Source organism: Schistocerca americana, chromosome 2 (genome assembly GCF_021461395.2).
Source record: "Schistocerca americana isolate TAMUIC-IGC-003095 chromosome 2, iqSchAmer2.1, whole genome shotgun sequence".
In the NCBI taxonomy this organism is placed as follows: Eukaryota; Metazoa; Arthropoda; class Insecta; order Orthoptera; family Acrididae; genus Schistocerca; species Schistocerca americana.
Genome location: NC_060120.1, coordinates 555,361,198 through 555,374,331, shown reverse-complemented (window position 1 = coordinate 555,374,331; position 13,134 = coordinate 555,361,198). Strand labels below are relative to the sequence as shown.

General features: G+C 43.2%; 1 protein-coding gene across 2 annotated transcripts in view; it reads left to right on the top strand.

Annotated features, from left to right (window-relative positions):
* LOC124594412 (protein FAM43A) overlaps positions 1–13,134 on the top strand; it is a 623,045-nt gene that overhangs the window by 281,379 nt on the left and 328,532 nt on the right. For both annotated transcript variants that reach the window (XM_047132783.1, XM_047132782.1), the window contains exon 3: positions 11,291–12,002. In XM_047132783.1, the coding sequence (XP_046988739.1) occupies positions 11,789–12,002 (214 nt within the window). In that variant the 5' untranslated portion in view covers positions 11,291–11,788. The remainder of the gene's footprint in view (positions 1–11,290; positions 12,003–13,134) is intronic.

The window sequence follows — 13,134 nt, the reverse complement described above, 5'->3', positions numbered from 1 at the left end:
GAGGTGCAATACTAAATCATCTTAAGCAGCTTGCAGCCTTTATGAATGTATATCAACAAGAATAGTTCTTTCACTTAAGTTTCTCGACCAATACTTACAATACTTTCAAGTGACAAATGTAAGTAAGATGTCTGAGTCCGTGTTTAAATACAACCGCGTAAGAAAATAACGGGGAAGAATAAACGTATGCTTTTCGTGTGGTATGAAGCCAGGGCTCTTCTTGGAAGTCATGCGCCGCACCAGTTAAGGTATTTCGAATCCTGTTCGAGAGGTGGTGAGTTGAATTATCACACGGGCATAAGAAAAATTTTTCCCTATGATTTCTGTGATACAAACAATCGAATATTGGGACTGTTCTATGGAGAACGAAACTGTCGTAGGCTTGAGCCATCTTTACCAATCAGAAATTTTCCCCAGTCTTTAAGGGCACTGATGTAGACTGTAATGTTTCTACATCCTGGAAAGAAAGTGCGTTTAATTTTCATATCGCGGCCACTTTCATCGGCAGTGATGAATGTCACGTATTGCTCTAATTACGGCATTGCAGCTTGATTTAATTGTGGCAAACATTAATGAAAAATATAAAAGTATAATGGTTTTCCTCTTGACAAAAGAAGGAAATAGAATGGAAATTATTAACTGGCTTCCAGTAACCTACTGCGATAACAATTTGGTAATTCCCAATCAGGTTGGTTCAAATGGCTCTGAGCACTATGGGACTTAACATCTGTGGTCATCAGTCCCCTAGAACTTAGAACTACTTAAACCTAGCTAACCTAAGGACATCACACACATCCATGCCCGAGGCAGGATTCGAACCTGCGACCGTAGCAGTCGCGCGGTTCCGGACTGAGCGCCTTAACCGCGAGACCACCGCGGCCGGCCCCAATCAGGAAACGAAAATTAAAGCAATAAAATACTATGTTAAGAACACATTACAAATGAATAAAATTGTGTTATAATATCACGTTTCGCAGGAACCGTCGGCGTTTGGCAACATTTAGAAGGTTGCGCAGGTATTAAAGTAATAACGCTATTCTTTTGAAACTGGCGATTTTCCACTAAAGATGTACTATTTTGCAAGATGGTGTCTATTCTCGTAGAAAGTATTTAAAACTTATCAAATCCACAAACATATCCTTCAGACTGCTTTGCATATGACATGCTGTCAAACCGTGAAAAGGTATGAACGCAAGCCGACCTGTACAAATTCATTTTCACAGTTAACGTAATTTCAGATGAGAAATGAAAACAAAATAGATATCGCGCATGTTACACTTTCTAGGTTTGAAACAGAAAAACAATCGTGATCTTTGTATTTTATTTTTACGGAAATATGTCGAGACCAACAGAAGACGACACACAATGTCGAAACATGTATGGGTAAATAATAAAAGAAAATACACTGCGTTTTGTGGTGGAATTTAAAAACCCGAATGTAATTCGCGAACGCAGAAAAATGTGAACAGGAGCTTTCAGTCCCAGCAAAAGATTAATACAGCTGTTTATTTCAAAACCGATTAAAAAGTGTAACGAGTTGTATAACATGTCAGAGACTAATTTGTAAATAACCGGTTCCTTAGCTCCGAGCATGTTGAACGGCTTCAGAGTTCACACTACTTTATTTATTAAAGCAGTTTCTCAAATGGTCGCATCAGGTTGAGTGGACCCCGATCCAGACTTCCCCACCTGTGTAAATATCAGTTGCGATTACCGGGCATCGAAATCGTGGACTTCCACGTCAACAGACAGTGACGCTGGCCATGAACCTGTGGACGCCGTCGCCAAATCATGTTTCGAGACGTAAAAAGATACTCCTGCAGCCAAACAGGTGCGGTCATTTGGTTAGCTTTGCAGTGTATCGTGTGGTCGGTTTATTTTGAGGAACAAAGGGATCCGGTAAAACAGACTTAGGCGGCAACGTCGGAAGCTCGGCAGGTGTTGTTTCCCCCGGGACGTCGTGGCAGAGTCGGTGCGGGGGAGGTTGTGGTGGTGGTTGTGGTTATGTTGGTGGTGGGGGCGGCGGCCGTGCCACCTCTGCGCAGCTGCCCGACTGCGCGCTCTTGCGTGGCCCTGCGTCGCTTCATTACTTCCGCGCCCCGTATAATTAGGCCCGTTGTTTGCGCAGTAAATACGTTTTCACCGCCTGACATAATTCTGCATTCATGGCGAAATTTGAATAGCAGACGGTGTTGTGAGTAAACTTGTCTGCGAATGATCGTTCGCCTGTTAATTCGCTGTACGTGACATCACATTCGCGAGTGACAGTACTCTCTGGTTGGCGCTCTACGCCATGGGACGTGATGCGGTTTTTCACTCGACGTTTCCGGACGAGATGTAATAATCCTCTACCAACAGCCGTTATTTTGGTACTGTTTTATTAGGTAACCAGTTTCGTCGTTCGAATCTACTTATCTTCAGGCCTGTCGCATGAATGACACAGAGTACCATTCGTGCTTATATAAGAAAAGGCGCCGATACTCGTAATTGGTTCCGTAGACACCCGAACTTCATACCGAGCGGGGTAGCGCAGTGGTTAAACGCTGGACTCGCATTCGGGAGGACGACGGTTCAAACCCGCATCCGGCCATCCTGATTAAAGTTTTCCGTGATTTCCCTAAATCTTCGCTACTTTGAAACACAACTCTTCTAATGAACAAATGCTCATAACTTTTAAGGTATGCATTTTACAGCACATGTTTAATGGACATTTTTTTTTTCTTGTTTTGGTCCATACTGCCAGCTCCCAAAATATGGAAAGCAAAGAGCTTGCAGGAAACGAGAATTGTTTCACAGTATCGAAGATAAAAAATCGCTCGTAGCTCTTAAGGTACGCATTTTAGACCCTATGTTTACCGAGACACTTTTGATTCTAGTATCGTGTAGTTTCAACTGTATGCGTTTACGCCATTAATTATGATACGCCACGTATATCGAAACACCTTCTTCAGTTATTGACGATCCACTGTTACTCTGGTGGTTCGTACATACCATTATCGTTCAGCCTTATAAAATATAAGGAGGAGGAAACATATCTGAAAAGTATACACTGTATTCAAAATATTTGTAAAAACGGAGGTAATTGACTTTAAACAGTCCATTCATGAGAGTATCAAGGTTGCCTCCTCATCAGTTAACTGGTTGTCTGTTTCACATGTCTCAATATTTTAGGAAACTGTACTACTGTTGAAGGATAAACGGCCGTACTTAGTATAGAATATTATTTCCCTTTTTAAAAGAAAAACAGTAGAATATAGTTATGCTTGAAATTACACTATTCCTAAAATTAGCTATACATCATTCACGCAAACAAGGGTCGAGTACATTGTTTATGTCGTGGACCCTAAAAAATCTTCCCTTTAAATTTCCACAAACATTTTTTTCTACGTGTTTCAGCTGACTAAAAATACAAACACTTCGTTTGGATTCGATGTAGAAGTGCCAGAAGAGTGAAAAAGACCAGTGGTTGTATTACACCTTCGGGTTTAGTTACTTAAAGCTTCAAGATATTCCTGATGTTTATGCTGACCTGCTGAGCATACAGCCACTAGACCAAATGCTCACAAAATTTGCAGATTACGTAACTGAAAATTCCTCCTCACGTTTGGGCAGCAGTTTCCGCTTTCTTGTGAAGAGAGACTTAAGCTTGTGAAAGCTTTCATTCGCGTTCTAAAGCTTCGTGTGAATCTCCTCACCCAAACACTTTGAAGTCTGACGCATTAGCAAACTAATACCTACTTAAGAATTAACTCTTCAAAAATGCGCCGGCCGTTGTTGCCGAGCGCTTCTAGGCACTTCAGTCCGGAACTGCGCTGCTACTACGGTCGCAGGTTCGAATCCTGCCTCGAGCATGGATGTGTGTGATGTCCTTAGCTTAGTTAGATTTAAGTAGTTCTAAGTGTAGGGGACTTATGACCTCATATGTTAAGTCCCATAGTGCTCAGAGCCATTTTAACCATTTTGCAAAAATGCACAATCATCAAAACGGACTCAAAAATCGGGAAGACGTAAGCTTTCCTGGAACAGAAATGAGATTTACTTAAAAGTGGTGAAACTGGGAAATTAGATTTTGTGAAGTGCGTTTCATGCAAAGCAGCCGCGAGCGGAACATAAGATAAAAGATGTGCTGTTGTTTTCAGGAAATATTTTTGTGTGTGAAATTTGTAATAAAATCTTACGTTTACGTACAATTGCTTTCTTTTATATCTTGTTCATTGGTTCTGTGGTGACAGTATTCTCTAAGAACTTTGTAAATAATGGCGGAGTTCGTGCTCTTCGTGCGTTCATTCTTGGGAGAGTTTGCCCGAGTTTGTGCAGCTGGTGTGCCACGGGCAGGTAGCAGTTGCTGCTCAGGCACTTCGGGAACAGTTGCCGAATTCGAGTGTTTATTTTTCCACCAGCAGGTAGAGGTTGCAGAGTTCGGGCGAGCCGGGAAGATTGGGTCCCATGTTACGAGAACATGCGCGGGAGGCAAAATGTGGAGCAAACGAAATGAGGGACTTCTGTGCAGAATGAACTGAGGCGTATCCCTTGCAACTGCTTCCCGCGCCGCTCCGTATTGACAGCCTCCGGTAACACCGTCGTCAGATGGTGCGCTCCTGTGTCCGTCTGACGCTTGCGAGCCTAATCAGCCAGTACCACCCCATAGCAGTCTCAGGAAATATTCAGCACATCTCACAGGACGATAAGTCTTCGCCGTTTTCAGCAATGATTAATCCAAGAATTTGCACTGCTTGATAAACTCATTTTTTCTAGATGAAAGCGATACATCCAGCACAAGTCGATGGTGATGGGGGCCGCTAAAGATATCATCTGGATCGGCCTGACATAGCTGCAACATTTCATCTGCGGGATTTTTTTGAATGTGTGTGAGCAGTCGCGGAAAGCAGCAGGTGGAGGTCTCCCTCATGTTCGAAATATCGTGAAAGTCTTTGAAAACTGAGCCGTAACTGATTTTCACTTTTTCCTTAATGGCCTTAGTTGCGACACACAGGTTTGGGTACATTAGGACCTCCACTTCTCTTGCTATACCCGGTTCTTCACGGAGAAATCGCCTTCCACTTTATTGCTCATTCGGGTTTGCTTGGCCCCTCCGCCACCTAAGCACTATTGGATATGATGGTGCAATGCTGCTCTACACTCCCACCAACTAAGCACATATTGTTGCAGCGTTATTACCATTCGAAATCAGGATACGAATTACTGCACGATACTCTATTTTATCAATCGTTTTCTTCTATATATACATAACGACTTGCAATTCGCACTTCACTGGTTGCAGATGATTCATTGAAACACTTTCAACTTATTTCTCTACTGTTCCTCAGGACATGAGAAAAATTAACACTTACATCTTTCCGTGCAAGCTCTGGCTTCTCTTACTTTATCACTATGATTACTGCTCCCTATATAGGTGGCAATGAACAAAGTATTTTCTCATTCTGATGAGAGAGCTGGAGATTGAAATTTCATGAAGAGATCTCGACGCATCGAGAAACGCCTTTGTTCTGATTACCAGTCCTGCTCACGTATCACATCCGTAACAAACACTCCCCTTTTTCAACTTCTTAGAAGTCCTCCATCAGTTCTGTCAGGGAAGCAAACGATATCGCGCAGCAGTAAACCAGAAGAGAGCGTAATGTAAGCACTCTATTTAATAGATTTGCTGCATCTTCTAAGTGCTCTGCCAATAAAACGCAGTCCTTGGTTGGCGTTGGGCACAACATTATCTGTGTGATCGTTCCAATCTAAATTGTTCATAATTGTAATTCCTTGGTATTTAGCTGAATTCACAACCTTTAGATTTGTATAACTTATAGCGTAACAGAAATTTAGCGAGTTCCTCTCACTACTCATTTGTATGACTTCCCATTTTTCATTATTTAGTCAATTGCTGCTTTTCGCCCCATATAGATATCTTGTCGTTTTGCAGTTGGTTTTGATATTCTGTGTGCTTTACAAGACAGTAAACACTCTGCAACAGTCCATGAGGACTGCTCAGATTCTTGTAAATCGATTATACAGATTAGCAAAAGCAGAGGGTCTATAATACGTTCCTTGCGGACGCCAGACGTCACTTCTGTTTCACTAGATGACTTTCCGTCAGTTACTACGAACTGTGACGTTCCTGACACGAAATTACGAATCCAGTCGCGTAAGTGAGACGATACTACATCGGCGCGCAGTTTCATTAGAAGCGGCTTTTGAGGGACGGTGTCAAAAGCCTTTTTGGGAACATAGAAATGTTGTGATCCTCTTGAACCCCTGTCGATAGCATTCATTACTTCACGACAATAAAGAGCTAGTTGTTTCATAAGAACGATGTGTCCTGAATGTACGCTGGATGTGTGTCACAACATCGTTTTCGTCGTGATAATTCATCATGTTAGAACAGTATATGTTTCAAAATCCTACTGCAAATCAACATCAGAGATAGGGATCTGTAATAATTAATTATCAGATTACTCCTACTTCCGTTATTGAGTGTTGCTGTGACCTGTGTAATTTCCAGTCTTTAGATAAGGATCTTTAGTTACGCGAGCTGTTGTGTATCCGAAACACCTCGTGTTGGCAGCTCTTCTCGATTCGAATTCTGGGTCATTTACAGCGTCAAATTTGGTGAAGGAATTTCGCAAAACCATGTTCAGTAACATCCTTTTGGTGGCCCTATCAGCGGTAAAACTGCATTCCTATAGAACAGTAAAGTTATTGGTTCTGTTTTGCCGCTGGTGTACTTTACATACGACCAGAATCTCTTTGGAATTTCTGCTAAATTTCTACAGATAGTTGCAGTGTGAAAACTATTAAAAGCACCTTACATTGAAGCCCAGACTAAGTTTCGAGCTTGTGTAAAACAGCGCCGATCTTGGACATTTTGCGTTCTTTTAAATCAGGTTTAATTTAGTCTCTTCATATGGTGCGCTACGATCCTGCGGCACGGAGATTTGGATTTTTGCCAGCCCTTAGCTCGAGAGGTGACTTTCCCGTAAGGCGGGGTCTCTAGGACCAAGATTTAAGGAGCAAACCATCTGAAACTTTTAAGTTACGTAATATTTATTTTTATAATTATTTAGATATTGTTTAAACTCTTCCTGATCCTATTGCACTAAACAAAGGCAGCAGTATTTTACCTTTTATCACATATTTTCGTTCGGTTTTTTAAAATAGTAAACATAAACAAACTGTTAGACTACATTCTGTTAAATTATATTATCTTCGTAATAAGTAAATTCTCACCTAAAACTAAATTCCAGGGTTTAAACTTGCACAGGAAATTTCCCTAAATAAATACGAAACGAAACTCTGCTACATTGGCATTCAGTGCTGGGATCTACATTTGTCTTTGTCATTCACACATTTGATTTTAACTAATGCTTTAAGTATTTTATTGGAGAAACAGAAAGTTCCCTATAATAACCGTTCTGAAGTTCATCTGAACGATCCTCCGCTAGCGGAACTGTGATCACTGGCTATTGCAAAATCGTCGCCCTTTTCGTCTATTTCTTGAGCTATATCACTGATTTATTTCTCCAACCACCGACTAATAATTTCGTCAAACTTAGGATCGTAAAAACTAACACGTTCCTGCGAAGAAATTTTGTATTACACTGAAGAAACAGGTGCATAGTTCACAAGGCGCTGTTTAGTAGACTCTCAACAAGTAACAAACAAGGTCATAGTGCAACCGACGACAAAACATTGTAAGGTCGGCAGTTTAAGGGGGTCAAGATGTTCGAAATTCTGAGAAAAATAGGGGTAAGCTATAGGGAAAGATGAGTACTGTACAATATGTACAAGAACCAAGAGTGGGAGACGAAGAACGAAGTGCTCGGATTAAAAAGGGTATTAGACAGGGATGTAATCTTTCGCCCTTACTGTTCAATACATACATCGAAGAAGTAATGACGGATATAAAAGACAGGTTCAAGAGTGGGATTAAAATTCAAGGTGAAAGGTTACCAATTATAAGATTCAATGATGACTTTGTATCCTCAGTGAAAGTGAACAAGAATTACAGGATCTGTTAAATGAAGCGAACAGTGTAATGAGTGCAGAATATAGGTTGAGAGCAAATCGAAGAAAAACGAAAGTAATGAAAACAACGACAAACGTTAAATCAGGATTGGTGATCACAAAGTATGTGGTTACGGAATTGTGCTATCTAGGCAACATAATAACCAATGTCGGACGGGGCAAGGGGTGCATAAAAAGCAGACTAGCGCTGGCAAAAATGTCATTCCTGGCCAAGAGAAGTATACTAGTACCAGACATAGGCCTTAATTTGAGAGACAAATTTCTGAGAATGTACGTTTAGAGCACAGCATTGTATGGCAGCGAGACACCGACTGTGGGAAAGCTGGAACAGAGATAATCGAAGCATTTGAGATGGTGCCACAGGAGGAGGTTGAAAATTGGGTGGACTGATAAGGTAAGGAATGAGGTGCTTTTCCGGTGACTCGGCGAGGAAAGGAATATAAGGAAAACACTGACAAGAAGAAGAGACAGAATGATAGGACATATATGTTCAGACACCGAGGAATAACTTCTATGGTACTAGAGGGACCTCTAGAGGATAAAAACTGTAGGAGGGGGCAGGGATCGGAATACATCCAGAAAAGAGGATGTAGGTTGCAAGTGCTCCTCTGAGATGAGAGGGTTGGCACAGGAGAGGAATTCGTGGCGGGCTGCGTCAAATCAGCCAGAAAATTGATGACACAGTAAAAGAAAAACTTTCTAGAAATCTAAAAATATGGAATGGATTTGAGATCCCCAGTCGACAGCACTCACTATTTCGTGTGAATAAAGAACAAGTTATGTTTCATAAGAACGATATTTTATGAATTCTTGCTGGATCGTTTTTTTTCCTGAGGTAATTCACAATATTCGAAGACAGTATATGTTCCAAAATATTGCTGCCGATCGACGTCAGTGATATGGGTCTTTATTTCATTGGATTATGCTACTCCTACTTCCTTCCTTGAATACTCGTGTAACATGTAACTCTCCATTCTTTAGGTACGGATCTTTCGTCGACCGACCGGTTGTATATCACTGCTAACTATGGAGCAGTTTCAACTGCATACTCCGAAAGAAACCTAATTGATGCGTAATCTGTAACGCAAACCTTGCTTTGTTACGTGATTTTAGCTGCTTCGCTGCACTGCGGTTACCTGCCTCTCGATTACTGCCGGTAGGTGTTTTCGATTTGAATTCTGTGTCATTTATTGCATCTTCTTTGGTGAAGGAATTCAGTCTCTTTAGTGGCATCGTCATTTGTTATACTATCATTGCTATCGCGCAGTGAAGGTATTTACTGTGTCTTGACGCTGGTGTACCTTACACACGATCAGAATCTCCTTGATTTTGTACCAGATTTCGAGACAGAGTCTCATTGTGGAAACTATTAAAATCACTTCGTCTCGAAGCCCACGCTAAATTTTGAGCTTCTGTCAAATTTCGCCAATCTTGGAGGTTTCGTGTTCTTTTAAATGTAGTTTTGTCTTGTCTCTTAATGTGGCGCGCTACGATATTGTAGTTCGGTAGTTCGAAAGTTTTCTAGGACTACGAACATTTGGATATTTGACGGCAGACGGAAACATTTAGGGATAGGTGGTCATGATTTTTTTCAAGTGCCAATATTAAACCGTAATAGAAAAACACGGGGAAATTAACATTTTTTTATATTCATAAAAAGCAAAATAGACTTTGTTCATGAAGTTAGGTCAAGTTTCAAACTAACTTTGAATTTTTTTTGTACTGTTCAACCCTTTGCCATCGTGCTCGTGTGTCTGAGTTCGACGGCCAGACACGCAAATGACAGATAGCAGCTGGCAAAACATTACAGAAACAGAGAGAAAATCATATTAAAAGAGTATGCAATAATCTTAACTTGTCATTGTTGCACGACTTGTTGCAAGTAAGTTTTGTAGCCGGCCGGAGTGGCCGAGCGTGTTCTAGGCGCTTCAGTCTGGAACCGCGCGACCACTACGGTCGCAGGTTCGAACCTGCCTCGGGCATGGATGTGTGTGATGTCCTTAGGCTAGTTAGGCTTAAGTAGTTCTAAATTCTAGGAGACTGATGACCTGCGATAGTGCTCAGAGCCATTTGAACCATTTTTGAGTTTTGTAAACAAAATTATAGGAAATTAAACAAGTCGTTCCTCGTTGGCAAAACCCAAAAATGTACCCATTGTAGTTTTTGGATCGCAATCGGTTTCTGTTTTTAGCTCTAGGGTTTTCCGGGGAATGTTAAACTCTATAGAACCTTTTCTGACTGAATGAATACCGTTTTTACTTTATTAATAGCAGTGTGAATTATTCTTCTCTCAATAGGGCTTTAGTAGAACCAATCATGAGAACATACTTAATTGGTATCTGTAAAAAAAATGAATTCCCATCAAAATTAAAAAAATGAAGTTTTATGGGGTGGATAACTATCCTAGAGATGGTGTGACCATCTCTCCCAATCGGCAGAGGAAGACTACCGTAGCGCGTCAAGGAACATGGTGGAAGAAAACGTAAAGTAAATAGTGACGGTATGCTGATAGATCTATACAGCCTTGAAACGTAAGTTTCTGTAACTACTCAGTCTAACTTACGGGAAAATATTGACATTCTGTATAATATTAAAGTGTATGAAAAACTAAATCATGAAAACTACTTACTTTTTTGTTGAAACGAGTATTTTTTAGGCAACACTCGGACGAATGTGGTTAAAGTTTTAAAGTTCTGTACCATGTCAAATGTTTTTACAAAGATTTTAGGGAGAGGATCTTAATTTGCTCACTGTGTGACAAGCTCGCCCATATTTTATGTAAGTGGTCAGCCAATGACAATTTCCTGTGGCACTCTTGTTGCTACGTTTTCCTTTTCCTTACGTTTTACTTTCTTATGTAGCATTTTTCTTCGTTTCCTGCTTTCTTTGCGTGTGTGCTTCAATTTTATTAGGTCTGTCCACATTCGTTCCTTTTAATGTGTGTCAGGGCGCTAATGACCTCGACGTTGAGCGCCCATAAGCCCCAACACACACACACACACACACACACACACACACACACACACACACACACAAGAAACGAGTGTTAAGGAAAGCGTCAACGTCTCACTCGCGACAGACTCACTAGTAACTGAGCGGAAGCGGTGTACAGTAGTTAGTTGGAGAACCATAGCCGTTGGCCATCGCTCCCGTGTGGCTACTATCACTGTTTTGCCTTTATTATGTAACTTCTAATTTCTGGATGTGGTAATAATTGAGACTTTAGGGCTGACACTGAGTTGGTGGTGCGTTGCAGGTGGAGAAGCGACGACGCAGAGGCAGGCAGCTCGCGCGGCGGCCGCACGCCTCGGGGCTCGAGCAGCGCTCGCCGGCGGACGACGCCGCGTTGTGCCGTGCCGGGCTGTTTCGTAAGGAGGGAAGCCGCGGCCCGTGGCTGCGTTGCGCAGCCGCCGCTGCCTATCACAGCCGCGTCCGCTCGCGCAAGCTCGCCTCGCCTCGCCTCTCCTCGCAGTCTGCCCCGGAGGCGCTGTCCATCTGTGCAGTCCCACCAGGCTGCCTTCATCTAGTCATACTCTGCGTACCATGATATAGTTTCACGAGCAAACTTCCGCGTCTACGTTACTGTGCCGTGATAAAAATTTAAGTGCGCGAGTTGGTTATTAATATCGTACTGCAGTGCGGGCAAGTGGAGTAATAAACGCTTATCAGTTTTCGTATAAGAAACAGCGCTAGTGGACGGTGTGTGTGGCTCAGTGATGCGTGTGCGATGTAGCGGCCAGGCGTAGAGGCCACGATGCACAAGCAGAGTGACGGGCAGCAAGAGGAGGTGGCCGAGGGCAACAGCGGCGGCGGCGGCGGGGGCGGCAAGCACTTCCGGGAGCGCACGCTGCGGACCATCAAGCAGTCGCTGGGCAAGCTGTGGAAGCGGCGCTCCGTTACCATCACAGAGTACGACCCCACCTACAAGGTGGCCTACCTGGGCAACGTGCTCACCGGCTGGGCCAAAGGTCAGTACGCTGCAAGCGGCAGTTAGTCGCTAGCGCACATACCTACTCTCCTACACCTGACATTCTAAGATGTCCCGATGCTTACTACCATTCTGCTCAGCTACGCTATGTTAATCATCGCTACCTTTAGCGTCATACTCGGCAAACCACATACTATCCACACTTGTCTGCCCGAGTGCCGAGTGTGTGTGTGTGTGTGTGTGTGTGTGTGTGTAAGAGGAAAAAAAAGAGAGGAAGTGTTAGCTATTTAGTTAGGTGTTCCATAGATAATTTGATCAATTCTTTTATCGAAATGATGTAGAACGAGTATGTACACACTGATCAGCCAGAACATTATGAACACCTACCTAATATCCGGTATGTCTACTTTTGGAACGGATAACAGCGGCTACGCCTCGTGGCGTGGGAGCAATGAGGACTTCGTCGGTCGCTGGCACTAGATTTGCACACACAAGTCCCCCAATTCCCGTGAGTTCCGGGCTGTGGGCGATGAGCTATGACAGCACGCTCAATCGCATCCCAGAGATGTTCTATCGGGTTCAGATTTGGCGAGTGGGGGTGCCAGCACATCAATTGGAACTCGACATTGTGTTCCTCGAACCGCTCCGTCACTCTCCTGGCCTTGTGACATTGTGCATTATCTTGTTAAAAAATGCCACTTCCATTGTGAAACATCACCGTCATGAAGAGGTGTGCGTGGTCTGCAACCAGAGTACGGTACTCCTCGGCCGACATGGTGCCTTGCACGAGCTCCACTGGACCGATGATTGTCCACGTGAATGTTCCCCAGAGCATAATGGAGGCGCCGCCAGCTTGTCTCCGTCCCGCAGTACAGGTGTCAAGGGGCTGCTCTCGTAGAAGACGACGAATTCGCGCCCTTCCATCCGCCTGATGAAGGTATCGGGATTCATCAGGCCATGCAACGCTTGTCACTGCGACAATGTCCAGTACCGATGGTAACATGTCCATTTCAGTCATAGTAGCCGATGTCGTGGCGTTAACATTGGCACATGCATGGGTCGTCGACTGCGGAGGGTCCGCAGCTCGTGGTCGTGCGGTAGCGTTCTCGCTTCCCGCGACCGGGTTCCCGGGTTCGATTCCCGGCGGGGTCAGGGATTTTCTCTGCCTCGTG